General features: G+C 36.8%; 4 protein-coding genes across 5 annotated transcripts; 1 reads left to right on the top strand and 3 right to left on the bottom strand.

Annotated features, from left to right (window-relative positions):
* Positions 1–2314: 2314 nt before the first annotated feature.
* Positions 2315–4498, bottom strand: LOC126616890 (outer envelope pore protein 16, chloroplastic-like). The gene is made up of 6 exons (XM_050285023.1): positions 4309–4498; positions 4134–4185; positions 3917–3948; positions 3442–3475; positions 3232–3299; positions 2315–2640 (listed from the first exon to the last, which is right to left on the bottom strand). The coding sequence occupies exons 1-6, from the start codon at positions 4420–4422 to the stop codon at positions 2500–2502; spliced, it is 441 nt and encodes a 146-aa protein (XP_050140980.1). The 5' UTR covers positions 4423–4498; the 3' UTR covers positions 2315–2499.
* A 1984-nt stretch (positions 4499–6482) lies between these two features.
* LOC126616893 (mitochondrial import inner membrane translocase subunit Tim9) lies at positions 6483–9630 on the top strand. 2 transcript variants are annotated; one of them, XR_007621282.1, is made up of 3 exons: positions 6483–6686; positions 8956–9258; positions 9558–9630. XR_007621282.1 is itself a non-coding variant. In XM_050285025.1 (2 exons), exons 1-2 carry the CDS (start codon positions 6592–6594, stop codon positions 9140–9142), a joined length of 282 nt encoding a protein of 93 aa, XP_050140982.1. In that variant the 5' UTR covers positions 6483–6591; the 3' UTR covers positions 9143–9438. The 2 variants fall into 2 exon arrangements, 1 of the variants encoding a protein (XP_050140982.1); XM_050285025.1 differs by lacking the exon at positions 9558–9630 and having other exon boundaries at positions 8956–9438.
* Positions 9631–9888: 258 nt separating this feature from the next.
* Positions 9889–11621, bottom strand: LOC126616882 (CAX-interacting protein 4-like). Its single transcript, XM_050285012.1, has 2 exons — positions 11461–11621; positions 9889–11092 (listed from the first exon to the last, which is right to left on the bottom strand). The coding sequence occupies exon 2, from the start codon at positions 11068–11070 to the stop codon at positions 10099–10101; it is 972 nt and encodes a 323-aa protein (XP_050140969.1). The 5' UTR covers positions 11071–11092; positions 11461–11621; the 3' UTR covers positions 9889–10098.
* Positions 11622–13233: 1612 nt separating this feature from the next.
* LOC126616887 (putative xyloglucan endotransglucosylase/hydrolase protein 1) lies at positions 13234–14654 on the bottom strand. The gene is made up of 2 exons (XM_050285020.1): positions 14392–14654; positions 13234–13606 (listed from the first exon to the last, which is right to left on the bottom strand). Exons 1-2 carry the CDS (start codon positions 14634–14636, stop codon positions 13234–13236), a joined length of 618 nt encoding a protein of 205 aa, XP_050140977.1. The 5' UTR covers positions 14637–14654.
* Positions 14655–21605: the final 6951 nt, after the last annotated feature.

The raw sequence follows: 21605 nt of genomic DNA, 5'->3' as shown, positions 1-21605 counted from the left end.
GTGAACCTTTCCCATGCAGAAATCAAAAGGCCAACAGAAATCTCTCATTACATCATAGAAGACAAAACTTAAAATTAATCAAAATTAGGTGAACCAATTATAGAGAACATAACCCTTGTAACCAATTGAGAAAATATGCTTTTAAATCCTAGAAAAAAAAATTAAGAGGAGTTTTAAAAAAAAACATCATTTCAATTATTTTCGAGTCTTACATTTGGGATTAAACAGAGAATATAACTAAAAATGCCAACTTTCTCAAAAAAACTACGACTATTTTTACAAATTTCCATTACCTAACACTGAAAAATGAGAATCACAAACCAACAAAGAACGGAACACGTGAGAACCAAAACGTTAAAAACAGCACGTACCATTTCAAAGACCAAAAATCCTGCAAGGACAAAAAAATCCCAAAAAATCAGTACATCAGCACTCCTTGCAAAACCCCAAAATCAATGGCATGGTCCTCGTTTCTCCATCATTCAGTAGCTAATGACCTAATGAAAAAGAACCCAAAACAGTCAGCTTAAATTATGAAAAGTGCTTATAAAGCTCATGAATAACTTTCAGAGCCTGCATAGAAATGGTATAGCGCAGATAACAACGGACAATAAAACTATGCACATTATAACCTAAATCCGTTATGTTGCATTCCACACACACACAGATATGTCTACATATATATAGATGATCCACAGAGATTAACATCATGCGAAGGTGTGCACGCGCACACACATAAAATATACATGCATACTTAATTTTTCAGACAATAATACCTCACAACATAAGTTGCAAGCTGGGACTACTATTTGGTTGACTCAAAAGAAATTGATGGGTTAGAAAAAGCCCAAAAAAATACAAAGGCGGATGTTCTTATGTTGTTCATCCCTTACGTTAACAAAACACACACACACACACCTGTGTTTTAATGCTCCTCCAATACTCAAGGAGCAAGGCAAGAAGAAGCTTGGTGGTTTTTGAGCAACACAGTGCTGCCGTTGGTGATTTCTGAGAGAGAAGGCGAGGAGAGAAAATGGAGATGGAAGCAGAGTCGAGGCTATGTCGTAGAAGAAGAATCGCTGGCTTCCACGATCATCAAGCATGACCGCACATGCACAACCCCTACCCATCTAAACACCATTTCAGAACTGTCGATCCTCTTCGAATAGATCGATCGATTCCAGAGACAGAGAAAGGAGGAGTAAGACGAAGGAGGCGAGACCGTCTGTGTCGTTCTCGCGGGGTCTGCGGGACGGAAGAGGCAAAGGAGGGTTTGAGAAGGAAAAGGAAAAGGGCAGGCTTTACCATCGTTCTTCCCTTCCCATGATCATCAACACGTGTGCATCAAGATTAGCGGCAGAGGGAGCACATCCGCTCTTGCCAATGTACAAGGACCATCAATCTTACTACCCTTTAAATTTTGAGCCGATCTGGTGTGGGGCGATGGATTTTAAAGCTAAAGCTTTTGCTTTGACAGGTAATGGAATGGGTGATCAGAGAAAGGCCCTACAGGCCAAAGGAACTAGATTACTCTTAGCTGCTGGGATTCACAACCAAGGTAAAGAACTCTTTACCCGCGTTCCTTCGGAGTTTCAAAACGAGCTCCTTTACAACAATCTTGTGATTGCCTGTCTATGCCACTGAGCAGTTCAATTCTATGATATCTGTCTATGCCAAGCATGGCCTTATCGATAAAGCATCCAAGGTTTTCCGGGTGATAAAGACGGTTGGGTGCCAACCAAATGCTATAACTTTCCGGTATCTTGCTTTGGGTTGCTTAAAAGCAGGACTGGTAGAGGAAGACTCTAGAGTTGGGGATGAGTGCGATGATGAGCAACGTGGTAAGGAATTCTACCCCATGGTTGGAGACCACTCCGATAATCGCGGGTTTTGCCGAGAAGGGTGATGTAGGGAATGCTGAGAAGTTTGATGAACTTGCAATAGCCAAGTATTCAAGACATACTTCTGTATACAAACACTTTGATTAAGGCTTATGTGAAAGCCAAAGTTTATGATTCAAACCTTTTGAAGAGGATGATTCTCGGAGGAGCCAGGCCGGACGCAGAAACCTGTAGTCTGATGAAACTTGCCGAGCAGTTTCAAGCCTGATTCCGATTTGTAACATAGTTGTAACTTGTGTTCTGATGCATTTATATTCATTCTTACACAAAATGTTTATCAATTTTGTAAATGGAAAATAATAAGATGAACATGGCATCGGTTACTCGTTGAATTTGATGATCTTGAAGTTTGAATGCTTTTCTGGTCGTTATGCACAGATAATTTCAATTTTTTCTTCGGCGAGTACAACATATTGATCAAGAATGATAAAATTAGAAGATTCATAATCCATTGTATCAAACCTTCAGTAGTTTACATGAAGAACCCTTTAACATTCTTTATACAATGCTACTTATTCATGAGGAAGATGACACAAGAACCTTACTACATTGTTCTTCGGGATCTACAGAGAGATCCGGTAGAATATGACGTCCATGTTCAGGTGAGATAGTTAATGAATTCCGCAGCAGTTGCAATGGCACCTCCTGTAATTGCATCCACCAGAACTTTATCCGTGTTCTTGTGGCTGGCTACAGATACTAGAGCCCCTGTCAATGCACCACCGAGCATGGCATTCTTCTGCAGGATATCAAAAGAAAAGGAGTTAGCAGATGCAGAAGTTCCAGTTGAAATCCGAAATTAAATAAAAACGAACTTGGAATGGCATGCTTGAAGCTTTGTGACAAACTGACAATTAACAGAGTCGAGTAGGAAACAAGAACTCTTTGATAGTTCCAAAATCATGTTTCAACGATTCGAACTTAGTCCTGGGATAAATAAGTCGTTGAATACTTGATATGAAATGCATTTGGTTCGACCTGAGCTCCTTTCACAAGAAAAATACTAAGCACAATATCCTAAAGGTAACTTTAGATGCTACCTGTGCATACTGAAAACGAACAATTACCCAAATTATGGAAACAGGAGGATCTAGGGAACGTAGAGGTTCAGAGTTTTTAGATTAGCAAGTAGACAAATGAAACAATTTCCCAAATCTAGAAGCCACATGTGCAAACTAAGATGAATGAGCATGAAAACTTTTGCCCAACAGGTTTCTGTGGAACATAGATGTTCGAATTTTTCAGCTGAAAACCAAATTATTTAGCCCTTTCCTAAACAGCTCATAGAGTACAACTACCCATCTAGAGACTAGAATTAGAACAAACATACCCAGTCTCTGTGTCCACGGACCCTCTCAATACCATACTCTGCTCCCACGTACACTCCAGCAATGGTTCCTGTCAGCGTAACAGAAGAAATTGTTGCTGCAGTCCTCCATTTTCAAAAGTAGGGAAGCCGAAGCAATTCTCCCGGAAGCTGAGCATAATCTCATCCAGACATACATACATCTAACTCACAATGAAATACAACACAACTTACCCCAATATGCACCTTCTTTACACATCTTCTTCAACTGCAAAAACCGTACTCTCAATTAGCAGGATTAGGACATTGTGTTATATCCTAGCTTTCTTCTATGAATAAACAAACGATCACCTCTTAAACAAATCGATAGATCCCACTAAACAAAATCAATTGAGCAACAACTGAAGATGCTGAACTAACCAAAAATAGCTACTAATATTTTTTCCGGTTACAAGGGGCCCAAAGTCCGAGCACAACCATACAAAACAAAGTTAACTAGACCTCAGCGCTTATATAAACAGCGCTCATCCTATCGAAACCAGCAAGATCATCAAGCACAACACTTACAATCGAAGGGGGATGAGTTTCAAAACAGGAAATTTTCAAGCTCAACGTCGATTAAGAGTAGCTACTAATCCTAGATCATACAAGGAACCAACAAAATCGAAAACGGGACTCAATTAAACAAGGGATTGGTCTGGTTACTCACAGTGTGCTCAAAATCGTGACTTGAAATTCTCCCTGCAAAAATCACCAAGAACCAAAATTCTCATTCAACAACCGCAATAAATACAATCATCACCATCAGAGTAGAGAGTACAGCACAATATGATAAGCATATGAAAGTTAAAACTTTCCCACTCGCATTTTCTCAGCGTTTCTCGGGAACCAAACAGTCGGACTGCAATAATGATCGATAGCGGTACCTTTCTTGGCCGCCGAGAAAGCATCCTCTGCAACAACTCTGGTAGCAGCGACCTGAAACCAAACCAACCAAAACGACCCCGTTTGATTCCAAACCTTCCATCCCAAAGATCAAACAAAACCCAGAACTAAAAATTTAAAATTTAAAAAAAAAAGATCGAAAAAAAAGGAGTGTACGGTTCCGATCTTCAAGAAGCCATCGACAGTGTGGTTGAAGAAGGGGTTGCCCAAGTCGATCATGACGTCGACCTTCGGCCCTGTTAGCGACCCTGCGAAACTGGTTCTCGGCATTTTCTTCTCCTCTCTAATCTCTGCTCTGTGTTGGTAGTGTGACGAACAAAATGGTGTCAAATCACAAATTGGTGGGGTTTTGTATGATATTGTGATATTTTACTTTACAGAGATGGGGTGGATTTACGAAAAGGCCATGGCAGGATGCAACGCAACATCAATTGCATCAGGCGGTGCCCGTGGATCAGGTGCAATGGTGTGCATGTGAACGTGCCAACGCTAAAAATGGTATTTGCTTTTATTGCAAGTGAGATTTTTCATTTTTTTCAACGATTTTTGCTTCGATTTTTCATGCAAAATGTAGGTTTTGGTGAATTGTAGAGATGCTCTAAATAACGAACCATGTATTGAAGAAATTTTTCATTCTGATGAGAACACAAGTGGTAGGTACACCACGTGTTTTAATAGGAGTGGTGAAAATTTTTATTTTTGAAGTCATTAACTTTTTAATACACATATCTCATTATTTGTATATTAACACGTGGTGTATCACCTTGTGTACCGATCACACTGAAAAATCTCTCTATGTATTGGGGCCCATTTGTATTTGCCAAGACAAATGAATCAAAACATGTATTGGGTCCCGTTAGTCTGACACTGTATTAAATGGTTTACTAAATCAGTCCAGTTTGGTCTATTTTAAGTTAGTGTAATTTAGTTATTGAAGCTAGTCTAATCCGAGATCGTCAGGTGCAACCTACACACCATTAAGGACATGTTAGAATATTATGGATCCCTAGTTTAAATTAGACAAAACTTAACAAGATGTTTACTTACAAAGAAATAGAAGGAATATGAGTATCATTCATAATCACGTGTTATCTAACAACCAAAGAATAGGCGGGTCTTGTGTATTTTGGTATCGTTTGGTATGCAGACGGGACGGGACGGAACGGAATAGGATGGGATGGGACAGGACGGGACGGAACAGAGAGGGAGCAAAGATGTCATCGGATGGAAACAAGGAGGAAGAAGAAGGAGACGGAGAGGTTATAATTTTGTGTTCCACAGATGTGGAACGAGGAGTTCCTGGGGGTGAGGTGGAACAAAAATTCATCCAAATTTTAGGCGCACCAAACGTGGGACGGAACGCCTAGTCTCACTCCGTTCCGTCCCGTCCTACGTACCAAACGGTACCTTTGGGTACGACATATACCAGGAAAATTAAGGTATCTCATTAATATAGCGAGGTTGTTTATCTCATACTCATTCTTTCTAATCACTCATTTCCTTTCATACCTATGTTTTTAAGTGGTGAAGAGAGAGAGAATGATTGAGCTTACGTGCAACCGGTTCTACAATTTGTGTAGGCTATATAGTGACAAAAGAATGATTTATATTGAACGAGTTCATTGTCATTAAGGTGTCTCATTTCAATAAAACAAATAACATATGTAAAGTTTTCAACACTTATTGTATTATTGGATTGGGACACTACAAGGCAATAAACCGATTTTATGTAAGTTTTCAACAATAACATATGTAAATTAAGGTATCTCATTAACGTAACGTTTAAAAAAATGTGACTATATGTATAATCGGTCCCACTATATTTTAAAGTAAAAACCAAGAATCCAACGGGTCTCACCAAAAGACGATTTTTTGCTTTATTAAAGTTGTTTTCCAAGCCGGACCGGCCCCATTTTCCGGTTCAATGCCCCCATTTTTTCTTTTCACAAATAGATAAATACATAGGATATACAAAATATCCACATTAATCACTGATCAGGATCCTCTCCTAAGCAAATGGAGAGGATCCTCCTGACTAAATTCATCGGGCCGTTTAAATTTTATCAAACGGCTACAAATAAGATGTCTTTTTAAAAATTATAATAATTGTAATCGTTGGATAAAATTTGAATGGCTCGATGAGCCTGGTCAGGAGGACCCTCTCTATTTGCTCGGGATAGGATCCTGATCCATTAATCACAACAAAAATTGTAAGGCACCCAATTTAGCGTCCTCAAAATCCAACGGCTAAGAAGACAAAGTAGCTAAACGGTGCCGTTACACGATTCTGGTATTCTTCTTGACGGAGTCTAGGGTTTTACCTCACTATAAAGACAGAGATCTGTTGCCCTGTTCCATAAACCCTAACCTCACTTCGTCATTTTTCCAGAGTGAGTGAGGCAGTTAAGCTGAAATCGGAGAAATTCGATACAATCCGGGATGGATAAGAGCATGATAGGAGATCTGGATTCGCTTCCAGAGGAAGATAAGATGAGAATGGCCACCATGATCGACCAGCTCCAGATCCGCGACAGGTCATCTCTCTCTATAATTCATTGCCTTAATTTCCACTTCAATCGTAAAATTTCTCATCTGATTGTTAAATTCTGTGAATTTCAGCTTAAGAATATGATGAAAAATTCGAAATTTGGTTCATAGTAGTAAAAAAATAGTCATCGAAGTCTGCAAATTTTTCCAATTTATGAGGTGAGTTTGTGGGTTTGCGATAGAATTATTGGTAGTGCATGTTTGATGTCTTGGATTTGGTTGGCTTTTGTTTTTGCATTTCTAATATATTGGCTGGTGGGTCAGTTGGTAATTCTTTGGCATGCTTCAATCTGTGCTCTGTAACGCAATGCCTTGTATTTTCGGTTGCGATTGGATTCCTACCGAAATGTTTGTTTTCTAGGCCACGTTTAGTGTCCGTAATTGGGATTGCTTGGATAATTTACTAGATTCAATATATGTTGAAGTAAGATATGAAATGGCAACATCCACATTTTGTTGAAGTTAATAGTGTGTTTCGATGAGGAACTTTTAAGGTTCCATGGAACTTAGGCCAAATTTGTTAAGAATGCACTACAAAAGTTAGATAGAGGGACTCGAAAACGACTAGATGCAATACATTTAAAGGAACTTTGAAATGAGAGGTGTCGTTTGAGATTCCTTTGTTAGTCCCTTTGTAGTGCTTGTGTAGTTTATTGGTAGTGTTCTTGTAATGCATTTTTAACAATTGAATCTACACATATCATCAAGGAATTAACTTACAGTCCTTCCATTTTGTGGGGATTGGAAGGGAAAATTTTCCTTCCTGACTCGTCCATCTTCTACATCAACCTGAATAAAATTTTGAAGTCAGTCCCCATTTACTCAAATTACCGTGAATAAATCTTGTGAGTTGTCCAATCCATTCGATTCCTAGGCACTAAACAAGGCCTTAGTATCTTTGTTAAGAGCATGAAATATCAAGGCACTGGATAGACTCAGATTTGTTGCTTCACAATTCCTTCTTGTACGATGTGGGTCACTTGGTTTAATTTTGTGACAACTGTTTTTGTGAAGCCATATAGAAGTTCTCCTTAAAACCAGTGCAACATATGCGTGTTGCTTCTGGACGTTTTGGGAACTACATTAGTTACGTGTTATGAATCTTGTCAGTTGAATGAATCTTGTGAGTTGTCCAATCTGTTCAAGTCCTGGGCACCAAATGTGGCCTTAGTATCTTTGTGAAGAGCATAGAATATCAAGGCATTTGATTGACTCAAATTTGTTGCTTCACAGTTCCTTTTTGTACGACTTGTATCACTTGGTTTAATTTTGTGATCACTCTTTTTGTGAAGCCATATAGAAGTTCTCCTTAAAACCAGTGCAGCGTATATGTGTTGCTTCTGGACGTTTTGGGAACTACATTAGATACGTGTTATGCAAATGTTGATTATTTCTGAGTGTGAGTTTTACCCAATTAACAAAAAGAAAATTAATGAATTACTGTTTGATCACCTGATGAATCTTGTGAGTTGTCCAATCTATTCAAGTCCAAGGTACCAAATGTGGTCTTAGTATCTTTGTGAAGTGCATGGAATATCAAAGCATTTGACTGACTGGATTTGTTGCTTCACAATTCCTTTTCGTATGATGTCGGTCACTTGGTTTAATTTTGTGAAAACTCTGTTTGTGAAGCCATACGAAAGTTCTCCTTAAAACCAGTGCAACATCTGTGTTGCTTCTGGACGTTTTGGGAACTACATTAGTTAGTGTTGATGCAAATGGTGTTAATCCCCGAGTGCATGTGTTTTACCCAATTAACAAAAAGAAAATTAGTTAGTCGACAGCCGGCACTCCACCGTGTAAGTTTATCTTACATTGCCGGTCCCAAGCCCGGAAAAAGGAGGAGGGGGAGGGCGTCAGGTAGTCGACAGCCGGCACTCCATGATCACGTCGAATCCTTATGAAACAAAAAGAAAATTAGTTGATATATACTGGTTAATCACCTGAACCTTGTGGCTTTTAGCCGTAAGCAATTATCTGGTACCTTCTGTCATAAGCTTGTACAGCTTGTACTTCCTCCGCTTTTTCATCTAGGCATTTGTACTTCAAGTTGTGACTTGGTATTAAAGGAACATCATAATTAACGTAGTTGGATGCTTATTTGTATGAAAAGGAACTGTTACTGTCGTCTAGAGATAGTATTTTGCCGAGTTTCTGTATAGGATGTGTTTGTGGGGTATTTGAATGAGCTTTTCTGATGCCGTTATCATTGTAAAGGGCGGAACCAACCTGCTAACAATATGTGTTTGCTTGCAGTTTGAGAATGTATAACTCACTTGTTGAGAGATGCTTCAATGATTGTGTCGACACCTTTAAGCACAAATCACTGCAGAAGCAAGAGGAAACCTGTGTCAGGCGATGTGCCGAGAAGTTCCTAAAGCATTCCATGCGTGTTGGCATGAGGTTTGCAGAGCTCAACCAGGGCGCTGCGACACAAGATTAGTCATCAAATCAGCAAAGGAGTAGAGAGCGCGCCTTCATTCCCGTCTTAGCCTGTTGTTGCCTTGTTTTTTCCTGGAGAATCTCCCCCCTTTCTTTACATATAAAAACTGACTAGTGGTGGTTGTACCCATTTTTCATGATTTCACGTTTCTTATCCAAGGGAAAACAGAAAAATTATGCAGAAACACGGGATATGTAAGTTGCTGTCAGATTATAGTTTATACTGTTACTAATCCAAGCAGCATAGCAATCCTTGACTTCCTCAATGTGATCAATAAATTTCCTTCTTTTGATAAATGGAGCATAGATTTACTTAATTTAGATCCTTTCAATTCAAAGAAAGATGTATAATTCGGAGCGGAAATCCCGGGCCGAATGTTAAATGCCAATGTTTTTCCATTAGGGCTTCTGTACAGGTCATATGAAGTATGAACTACCAACACGCACAAGGTGATGAATGTCGACAATAAAGATAACAATTCTACCTAAGATGATGCAAAGTATCTTCACAAATGTATAATTTTGGAGTGCTAAAAACAACGTTCTATGCTTGCATTCGAACTAGAAGATTGTCGGAAACAATCTAGGGCGACATAGAACCCTAATTCGACAAAGATTAAAATAGAGAACCTTCTAAACTAAATACATAATCATAGAAAAAAAAAACATCGAAACAATCACAACTGATAAACGATTGGTAATGAGAAAAGGATGCATACATGATCACACGGTATGAAGTGTAGACACTTTTAACAGAAAACGCACAAGATTAAATACACATTACCAGAGAAATTCCAACTTCTGAATCAGCAAAGTGACAGTTTCATCCCAGAAAGCAAAAGATCGAAATGCAACAGAAGCTTGTCCAAGCAAATTAACAAAGGTTGCAAAAGCATATACTACATAGAATTCAATGACGTGCTGGTGTACACAGTTTGAATCCATTCGTAGATAGATTTACTCATCATCCTTGTGATGGCGTTTGTTGCTCTTCTTCTCAGATCGCTTCCTGCCCCTACCTACCCGTGAATCATCTTCAGAATCAGATGGTGTTGCTGCCTTCCTGCTCCTCCGACTGCGGTGTCTACGAGAATCATCAGACGAATCAGATTCAGAATCATCTGAATACCGATGACTTCTCCTCCTCCTTTTCTCCTTCCTACTTTTCCTATGCCGCCGCCGACGCTCACCATCCTCATCCGAGGACTCATCCCTCTTCCTACGCTTCTCCTTCCTTTTTCTCTTCCTACCTTCATCTGAATCATCAGAATCATCAGCATATTTCCTCTTGCTGCTCCTCCTCTTCTTCGACCTTCCTCTCTTCTTCCTCTTCCCAGAATCCGAATCTGACCCATCATCATCTGAGTCATCATTCTTCTTTTTCGACTTCTCCTTTTTACCAACCTTTAAACCATTTTTTTGAGCAATGATCTTCTCAATCTCTGAATCATAATCCGAATCCTCGCTCTCACTGTCTTCATCCTCATCCTCACTCTCCTCACTCTCTTCCACATTTTTACCACTGGTCCTACCAATCTTCCTCTTCAACCTAGCCAATTCTGATGCAACATCACCCTGAATCCCTTCGGGCTCTCTCTCCTTATCTTCCTTAACACTCAGAAAGTTCCTGCACTGAAACTTGAGGTGCCCAACACGGCCGCACCTGCTGCAAGACCCACGAGTCTCGTCAGCGCTGGACCCAGTTATACGGGCAAGCGCAAGGAGGCCCTGGAAGCTAGCATATGCATTCTCACCATCCGGTTCATCGTTCGACACATTGGGTTGCGCAGTGCTCTTGGTGTCATCTTTGTTGGGTGCATAGGGGTCATACCCAATTGCACTCTGCCATATACCGTGGGTCTGAAGGGCGGCACTACTGTGTACCCGATTGTTTGCGGGCATGCGAACCCTTCCCGCTGTGGCAGGCATCTTGAAATTCGAAGATCAAACCCTAAAGATACACAAACTAAATCAAAACAAAAACACACAATTACTTGAAATAAATCGAATTTCGATCAATACGAAACCCTAGTGTTATTAAACTTAAACGAGGCTCGATAACTCAACAATTTGAAATTCAAATTTTAGGGTTTTCAGAACTCCTAATAAGATGTCTAATTACAATTAGCGAGCAGAAATTAATGCAATAGAATCGAGCAGCTTACAACAAATTACATAACAATTTCGAACTATTTTGAAACAGAGAATCGAAAATTGTCCGTGCGATGGGATTTAAATTATAGGGTTTGTTCTTCGTTGCAATTGACAAAGGAGAATCAAAGGGGAGAGAAAATTGAGATGGAAAGATTAAAGCTTTACCTTTGAATCCGAGCGGCAAGGCTAAACGAGGCTAAACGAGGCGAAACGAAACGAAACGAAGCTTGTCGAAGAACGAAAGGATTTTGTGAAGCCGATTGAATATATCAAACATATCCGTTTTTATTTCAATGTTTTTTGGCCGACATTGAACACCAATTGCCAACCGTCTTTTGTATGCTAAGAAACGTTGCCGTTTGGTAGCAAGGTATAGTATGATGCATAATTGGGCCTATTGTTTTGATTGGATTTGGACCTACCGAGTTGTTGAGTTTGATTTTTAGCAGTGCTATCACCAAGTTCTTATAACCCAGATGATTTCGAGCTAGTTTGGTATTGCTATACTTTGAAGGAAAAAAAACTTCTACTGTGCTTTGAGAATAAGTTCATTTTGCTGCTACACGTTTTTAACTTTTTTTTCACCCAAAACTGTGAAAATAAGCTGTTTTTAAGTGTTTACCAAATACCTTTTTTAGCTCAGCTTTTTTTTATACCCACTTTTTATAAAAGTACATCAGTACCAAACCAGTACTTAGAGAATTAAACTTCGGACTCGAGCTCATGCATATTCTTTTGCGCTTAAAAGTTTTAGATTCAATTCGCGCTAAAAATAAATTTAACTAAACATAAGAATAAATTTCCATCAGACGATTGTTCCCAGCTAATATATTATTCCATTTCATTATACGTTTAATTTCCATTTCATGTAATTTAATTTTTTATTTTTGTTAAACATTTCATGTAATTTGTCTTTTATACAAATTCCAATTAATGATCGAAATATAGAAGAATTTAAACCTCCCTAAACAAAATAGAAATAGTCAAACTCTGCTTTGGATCTTTGTTCAATTCAGGAAATGTACACATTTTGGTGCAGATTAAACCTTTACTTAATTATTTATAATCATCAATTTATAATCACGCAATGTTTGACAAGATAAAACGTGGTATAATGTGTTCTAGACTTCTATGGCGCGTTTACTAATCCGTAATCAAATTGAGAGAAATTGAATTGAGGAGGAATTGGATTGAAGAGGAATTGAAATTAGGTGGAATCAGAATCAGATTCCTGTTAAAATTATTTACTAAAACTGTCTGGAATCGGAGTATGAATGATGTTGAATCCATATAAGTTGTTTACTAATTCACTTCAATCGGAATGAAAACTAGGTTGATTACTAAATTGCCCTTACATAAATAAATTATTTTCATACTAATTAATTAAATTAAATTCTTAATTAAATTTATATAATAAAATTCATCTATATAAAAATATATAAATAGGTTTTATTTATTTATTAAAAGATGGTAGAAATGATGTTGAGTCCATATAAATTGTTTACTAATTCACTTTAATCGAAATGAAAACTAGGTTGATTACTAAATTGCCCTTACATAAATAAATTATTTTCATACTAATAAATTAAATTAAATTCTTAATTAAATTCATCTATATAAAAATATATAAATAGGCTTTATTTATTTATTAAAAGATGGCATAATGAGTGTCAAATGAAGGGCAATGTTTGGATAATAAGAAACAAGTGAGGGCATAATTGGTAGAAGAAATCCATTCCGGATTCCTCAAGTGTCAAGGAATTGAAATACCTCCCTCATGTAGGGAGTCCAATTCCTCCAAAATTAAGAGTTGGATTCCTTAATTCATGTGGACCCACATGTATTTTGATTCCCCAAGATTACATAAACAAAGGTGTTTCCCGTAATCCAAATCCAATTCCGAAAGTTGATTCCGATTACGGGTACATAAACGTGCCACTAGTAGTTGATGTTGCATTCTGGGGTTGGACTGCTGGTCTTCGTGCAGTAGTCATATGTTAAGTACTTCCTTCTAACATGCTCATATGCCTTTTGCTGATGCTGGTTTAATGCCCATAACTCTTTTCTGTTCCACTCATAGTTGAGACCATAGCATTCTTGAGGATTATTCAACTTGGTTAAACACCCATCAACGCCAAATCCTTGATAGTAGGCATGGAAAGGTCCTTCACCCCGGTTAACTGCTTTTCCTTGGGATCCCCATGTTGCATTCCATATGGTGCCTTGTATTTCCATGGGTTTTGTTGGAAAAATCCCTTCAATACTTGGGCCATTCTTCAACACTCTTATAGGGGTGCCATCCACAAATAACCTGAAAAATAAAATTTAGAAAACATAAATTAATGAGAATCTTTCACGTACTTAATTGAAAAAATTGTTGGATAATGGCCAAAATTAGTGGCCAACTTGCAAATACCTTTTGATTAAATAAAAGAAAAGAAAAGGTGGACAACATCATTGTGTCCCTTCCTTGTTTTGGGGAAAAGAAAAAGGCAACTTGTCTAAAGTCCTTTTTATTTGGCCCTTTATGAAAGCCACAGGATAGTGGCTAAGTTTTAATTAGGGCAGCAGCTGCCATTTGGGAAGAGTAGCAGAAAAATAAAGGCAGCAACAGAGAAGAGAAAGAAGAGGTAGTGTCGAAGCCCCTCTTTGAAGAGAAGAAGAAAGTGCTATTCTCTTTGGTTAGTAATCACCCACCAAGATAGTTGTTGTTGTAATAGTTTTGAGCTTTGTATAGTGAGGAAATTATTCATTATATTTCTCTCTATTTGTTTCTTTGGTGTGTGAGAGTTATTGGTTGTATTGGGGTTTGGGTTGTGAGCTTGCCAACACTTTGTAAACTTCCATTTGGTTGATAGTGGATTATTGGGTGAGCTCCTACTGCTCCGAAGACGTACTCCAGTTACACTGACTGTTGAGGAATCTCGTTAAAATCTTGGTGTCTTTTATATTTTGTTCTTGCATTCCATTTGATATATTTCCTGTGGGTTAACTTGAGTTTGTTCCAACGGGTTTGGTGCTATCCTAGCACAACAAAAATATCACAAACTTAACCCAAATATGATATTGAAAGAAAATAATAAAAAGAAAGCTTACACTAATTGGTGTCGATTCCACAGAATTTGGTAAAAATGCAAATCTGCAGCAGGATCAAACCATAAAGCAAACTGCTGCTCTCTATGTAGGTTGCCATGGGAAATCACATTTGTGCTTAGCAGATAATGTTGTGTATTAGAACCTAAGAACTCAAAATCCACCTCATGTCGTTGCTCATCATCATTCGGTTGCGAAATTAACTGCCATAAAAACAAGTCAAAACCTGAAATCACACACACACACATGTATTCTAAGACAGTTAGGAAGATGAACCTGAATGTTCGTCTATCGAAAGCACAATTTCATCGTTTCGGTTAAGAAGCTGTGTATGATCCGGGCTATATGAAACTTTGTAGTTCAGTTGAAAGGGCACATCTCTAATACCAAGCGCATGCCTACTACCATGAGACTAAAGGTGAAAGCAAAAACTGCAGCAAAGAAATTCACGTAAAACATTCTGAAGCTTGTGATCGATCGAAGACAAAAGAAAAATGAAGTTGGGTTTGTTATTGTATGATTCACTTTGTCTTTGGTGTACTCATATAGGAAAAACCCGATTTTGCTATCTTTCTATTCAAGTTTTTTTTTTTTTTTTTTTTTTTTTTGAGAAACAGTACGATATTCATTAAGCAACGAGGAATACATACAACCTGAGGATAGCCCAACAGTACAATATTAGTACACATAATATTGCGAGTAGCCTTGCCCTTAACCATCATCTATGTCTTTCTACTGTACTGTAAAAGGCAAAATAGCCCAACTGATGAACAAACCCAAGATCAGCACAAACACCAGAACAAGCCTCGACGGTTTTCACATATACAAGGAATAGTTGCCGAAGAAGTGAAAGCTGTACTTGTAGTGATCAAGATCAGGAGTATTGTTCAATTTGCTTCGAGGAGTTTAAGGATGGGGACGTATGCCGGCTGACCACGTGTAACCACATGTATCACCAGAAATGCATCGACGAATGGCTGCCAAGGAATAGGCACTGTCTCCTTTGTCGTGCTTCTGTTCGCGGTGCGTGTACTCGGAATTGTGGCTAGTCAATATCCAAAGAATCAAAGACGCACACAACCAAGTATGGTATTAGTTTTGTAGTTTCTTAAAGGGTTTTGCGCAATATAATTAGTCTTAATTGAGTTTCTATATTGTGGTAATTACATTAATATTATATTTTAAGTCCAATTATGATTGAGATAAATTTTTGTTACTGTTGATGAGGTTGTTTGGTAACTTTGGTTTGATGCAAATCAATTTTTTTTACAAGCGATAATATTAGTAGATTAAATTGTTAGTTGTTAAATCAAGAAGATCGTAGGAATCAAACCCGTATTAGGATGCATACTCATAATTGTTTCCACTAATACAGTAAAGGGTCATTGCACGGTTCAATACAAGTCATGGACGTGGACATGTCGGTAAGCATAATATATCTCACATAAAGAAGTACCACAATAATTTGCAAGTTGTGGAGGGTTCATTGAGGCTTTTGAAATAAAAATGCAAAATTGGTGCATCTTGTAATGATTTTTAAGGATTTTTCGGCATTTTTTAAAGAGCTAAAAACTATAGAATTATGACTCCTTATATTAACCTCATATAATGTTTACGGTATAATTACAATATGAAATTACATTCTTATAGTTAAAGAAAAGATTCTGAATTAATTAAATTTATGGGATACTTTGGATGCAATCCCTAATCCTTAACATTCTTTGACTAAAACCTTAATGATATTCAAAGTTTGATCAAATTCCCTTGACTTTGTACACCTCATTATATTACAATTAATATTTATATTTTTATATTTTTGAAATTAATTGTTTGATATTTTATGAGATTTATAATCCTATAAATTTAAAATCCCTCATTATAATACTATTAGAAATGGTTACAATAAAAAAATTCAAATATTTTGATTGAATAAATGGATAAAAACTATGTAAAAATAAGAAATAATAAACAGCAAAAAAAAGTATCCATAGTGTTAAAAAAATTGGTACATTTCACATATAACAAAGTGGTACATTAATAAAGAAGAATGGGTACATTATAAATAAATTAGGGTACAGATAAAAGATTAAAAAATTATGAGTACAAATGAATTTTTAAAAAATATAGGCGCTAAAAGAAATTAATACATGGGTACAAAATAAAACTAAAAAGAAAATACTACAAATTAAAAACAATATTGCAAATTAAAAGTGGGTACAAACTAAAAATATAAATATATGATACAAAGTTTAGGCATAAAACATAAATATACCATATGTAATTTTTTTATCATTGATTAAATATACAATATCACGTGACGGTATACATATGGGTGGGTACAAACACAAATAAAACTTTAAAAATATTGGCACAAAAAGAAACTAATATATGGGTACAAATTAAAAATGAAAAAAAAAATTGGTACAAATTAAAAATAGGTACAAACTAAAAATAAAAATATATGATAAAAAATTTGGCCATAAATATAAATATACTAAAAGGAATATATTTAAAAATAAATTTATTTTATTATTCAAATAATTAATGATGTTATTAATATCCAAGGACCTTGATCAAAAATTGAAAATGAATAGGATTTTAATCAATAGAGTAGCAAAAAGAAGGATGTAAACCTAATTTATCCTTAATTTATTTTCACACACTCCCTACCGCAAACCGAACGAGCGTGATTGGACGAGTTTGGAGCATAGAACACCATGACAAGGCTGATGAAGAGCTTTAGTAAGCAGATCAGAAGGTTGATCAACACAAGGTCTGATGTTGCTGTTGAGAGATCTGAGGCAAGAAGGAGGGCCATGGATCCTGCTGTTGGTGTTGGTTCTGCACTGCAGGCAAGACTTACAAAAATTATTGTAATTGTCTAGAACCCTCTCATCCCCTCAATAACAATAATAATTTGTTTTTTTAGAATTTTTTTAGAAAAAAAAAGATTGTCTAGTTTGCGTGGTATACAACTATACATGTCATGCAAAGGGGAGCTAGGAGTGAGCATGGTGCAGTTTGGTCCCAAACTACACACTGAACCAACAATGATACAACATCTAAGCCTCAAACTAATAGCATAAGTGACCAAAACCTGTTAGTTGGTGATCAGTTTAGTTATCGTTGGCTTTATCTTCATAAACAATTTGTTAAAGAGTGCTGATAATCTCACCCCATTGTCCTATTTTCCTACCCATATTTTAATAAAAATCTCAAAAGTATTAATAACATGTTTATAATTTTAGAAAAAAAAACTTTTAAACCCCTACTCCATTTCTCCCCCATCGTCTCTCTTCGTCCCTGTTTCTCTGTTTTGTTTCATCTCTCTCTTCTCAGCTTTTGCACCGACCACCACGACCGGTAGCATAAAGCTTCAGTAGGAGCACGGCAAAGTTGTGTTGGTGGAGCAAGAGGAGTGCTCCTCTCCTCTGGGGCAAGTCACTTCTCGTTTGGGGCTTAAATTTCAATTTCCATTGAATTTGAATGGTTGTGGAGATTGAGAGCGTCATCACAATTGTAATTAACTTTTTTTTAAATTTTTTTATTACCCCGAACTTCATTGCTTGATAGTTGCTACAAGTGCAAGTGACTTGTAGCAGTAGTACAAAATCTAGAGATACATAGCTTATGGACGAGATTGAGAAAATGGTATTGGATTATGGGATTTTGGGTTGCCTAATTGACGCGTTTTGCTACTAAAGGAAATTACAGGGGAGACTGGAGATGGAAACAAGATAACGATGGTGTGGTGCTGGTGATGTGATAATGGTTTTGCAAAAATGCTGGAACTTTGAAACTGATATTGAATCAATGATGAAAATTTTGAAACTAATCTTTGAGAAGTGCTTAGATTTTGAAATTGATATTGTAGAAATGCTGGAATTCTGGTCTTGTAAAATGTTGGAATTTTAAAGTTGATCTTGCAGAAGTGTTGAAAATTTTGAAACTGATCTTGCAGTTTGAAATTACTCTTGCAGACGTGTGAGATTTTTGAAATTGATTTTGCACACATGGTGGGATTTCAAAATTGATATGCATGAGTGCTGAAAATTTTCAAACATATCTTACGAAAGTGTTTGAATTTTGAAACAAATCTTGCAGAACTGCTAGAATTTTGAAACCGATCTTGCAAAAATGTTAGAATTTTAAAACTAATTTTGTAGAGGTGCTCAAATTTTGAAACTGATTTTGCATAATTGGCTGGAATTTTGAATATGATCTTGCAGGATTGTTGGAATTTTGAATATGATCTTGCGAAAGCGCATAGATTGTGAAATTGATCATGTAAAAGTGCATAGAGTGTGAAATTGATCACATAAAAGTGCATAAAATTTTGTAACTTATCTAGCAGAGAAGTGCCTAAATTGTGAAACTGATTTTGCAAAAGCACTAAAATTAATTTTTACGGATCTAAAATTAGTTTGAAGTTTTATCGATGCTGTCAGTTTATAGTTTTGGCTTAGTTAACAAGCCTATTGTGGGCACGGCTCAAATTCTAAAATTTTAGTTTGATTGCTTTTGGGCTAAGTTTGTTTGGTTATGTATTTTTGTCTCTCCTCGAAATAATTAAAAAATAATGGAGTTTATGAAATGTACATTGTGTTTTTATTTCTATCCGTAAAGCTTTCTTATTTATTTTTTTTTTTTTCATTTATTTATTTATTTTTATTTTTTTGGAGAACCTCGGCGGTACGAGGGAATTTTATTGATAGGAAAAAAGAAGTTACACTTAGACAGGGGGACATAAACCTAACCCCTCATAGAACAAGAGAAAAGAAATACAAAAGAAAAAGGGGGGGGACATGCACCTTACCCCTTTTGAGAAAGGAAATGCCGGAAAAAGAGGGGGGGGACATAGACCGTACCCCTCTTGGAAAAGAAAATACAAGGAAAAGACTAGGCGGACATAAGCCCAAACCCCTCTATAAACCTTAAAAGGTAATAACCTGCAAGACAAACTGCAAAACAAAAGGGAATCCAAAAAGGTTAAGAAAAGAAAAGAGAAGACACATCAAGAAGAGGAGACAAACCTGTAGGTTGGCATGCCCAAGAAATCTGAGTGCAGAGGAGGGAGGATCTCAATCGGGGGAGAGGAATGCCAGACAAGTGAAGATGATAGAAGCCCTAAATTGGCTAATTTGTCAGCAACAACATTCCCTTATCGAAAAATATGAGAGCAACGAAAAACCATGTTCTGCAAATGGAGAGTACAATTGTTCCAGCGTGTCTGAAGCGACCAAGGGGGAGAGAAAGATCCAGAAGCAAAACATGATATTACACTCGAAGAGTTGCTTTCAAGCCATAAATTTTGCCAGCCCCGCGCGTGGGCCAATTCGACAGCAAGGATGACAGCATGGAGCTCCGCATAGAAAGAAGTACGATGACCCAAGCTTAGGGAGAAAAGCTCTCTTATTTAATTTGCCTTTTAAATTGAATTAAAAAATGGAGTTTTAACGAAAAGCTCATGGTACTGTTCACTTTAACGAAAAACCACATTTTTACACTAAAAAGTCAAACTTGGTACTATTCACTTTACCCTTTATTTTGTCCTTATCATTAAAACTCAAAGTTTTCAAGCACTTTTCATTAGTTTTCCTATTAAAAAATGGAAGGATATAAAGGGGTGCAGAAGAGGCATGAGTATATACATAAATCACATCCCATCACATATAGGTATTTATCCTTATGTAATTCGGATTGTTAATATGTTGACTTACCCACACACGCACCCCTCCGACGGTGTACCCTGTAGCTTCAAAACCCTAGATTAGAAACTTTCCCTTTCTTCTTTTCTTTTCCTTATTCCTTAAGGACTTACAATACAATTTCCTAAAGTACTATATAATTTGTAGCAATCCTTGATCCTTGTACGCAAAACAGCAACGACTCCTAACTTGAAAGGTATACAGATCAACTACAGTGGCATACGTTTTCACTCACATAACCTCGCCATGGTGTCGGCTGCTCCGACGCTTCCTCCTTCTCCACCACCTTTACTGCCACCAGCAGCAGAAGTTCAGCCACTGCTCCTACTCGCCATACTCATTCCATTAGTCGCCATACTTATATTTTTGATCGTCAAGACCAATGTCGACCAACGAGCTAATCAAACGCACGACATCGAATCCGGAACATTAACCCAAGCACTAAACCCAGGAGGAAGAAGACGAGTCCGAATTAAGCCGTTGCGGCGAATGTGTTTCGGTATACCTTTCTTTTACCGACTGGACAAAAAAATAGGAATTTGCGGCGATGAATGTGTAATTTGCATGGAGGAGTTCGACGAAGGAGACAAGTGCCGGGTTCTTAAGTGTAAGCATACGTTTCACCAAGAATGCATCGAGAAGTGGCTTGCTACGGCCAGCAAATGTCCGATTTGTTGTAATTCTGTTCTTTGTTGATAATTTGTAGTTCCAAAATTAATTGCTCGAGAATTTTGTTTAATTGTGTTAGTTCTTCGTCCACAACCTTCTTTATTATTGAGGACAAAGTACATCTTATTTTGTTACCAAAAAAGTAGAATTTATACGTGAAAAATAAAATTATATGTGGTTAGTATATATTTATACTAGATATATATATATATATATATATATATATATATATATATATATATATATATACATATTAGCTTGATTTGCATTGTTTAAGTCAGAATTTCATTCATTTGTTCACGAAGAAAAAGGAAGACAATGTATACACATACATACGGTTTGTCTCTATAACAACTTAAAATTTTAAACTAAATATTGTTGTCTAATATGCAGTACTGAAAAAACATGAGAGGCTTTCCAATATGATTGACGTGAAAAAATTATGTGGCCCATGGCTAAAGGTCTAAAAGCCGCTAGGGCTAATCGGGCGGCGAGTTAGGACTTAACACCAAGACGGTGGGCCTAGGAGGATAGATTAGGCGGATTTAATAAATTTATCATATATCATATAAATAAGTGTCTATTTACACTTTAAAAGAACAATACTTGTATTGAAAATTTGAGAAAATTAAAATACAAAATAAAAGAATACATATATTGTAAAGTACTACAATTTATTGAAAGCAAAACATGACTGGTTATAATAAGTATTTATTATAAAACATGGGCGAATTTTTTTAGTTTAATAAAAAAAATACACGAATTTTTTTATGCATAATGTAACGTTAATTTTCTTAACAATATTATAAAAACACTATATCAAAATTAAAAGGTGTAAAA

This window comes from Malus sylvestris, chromosome 3 (assembly GCF_916048215.2).
Source record: "Malus sylvestris chromosome 3, drMalSylv7.2, whole genome shotgun sequence".
In the NCBI taxonomy this organism is placed as follows: domain Eukaryota; kingdom Viridiplantae; phylum Streptophyta; class Magnoliopsida; order Rosales; family Rosaceae; genus Malus; species Malus sylvestris.
The sequence above is the reverse complement of the archived record's forward strand: the minus strand, read 5'-3'. Positions and strand labels throughout refer to the sequence as shown.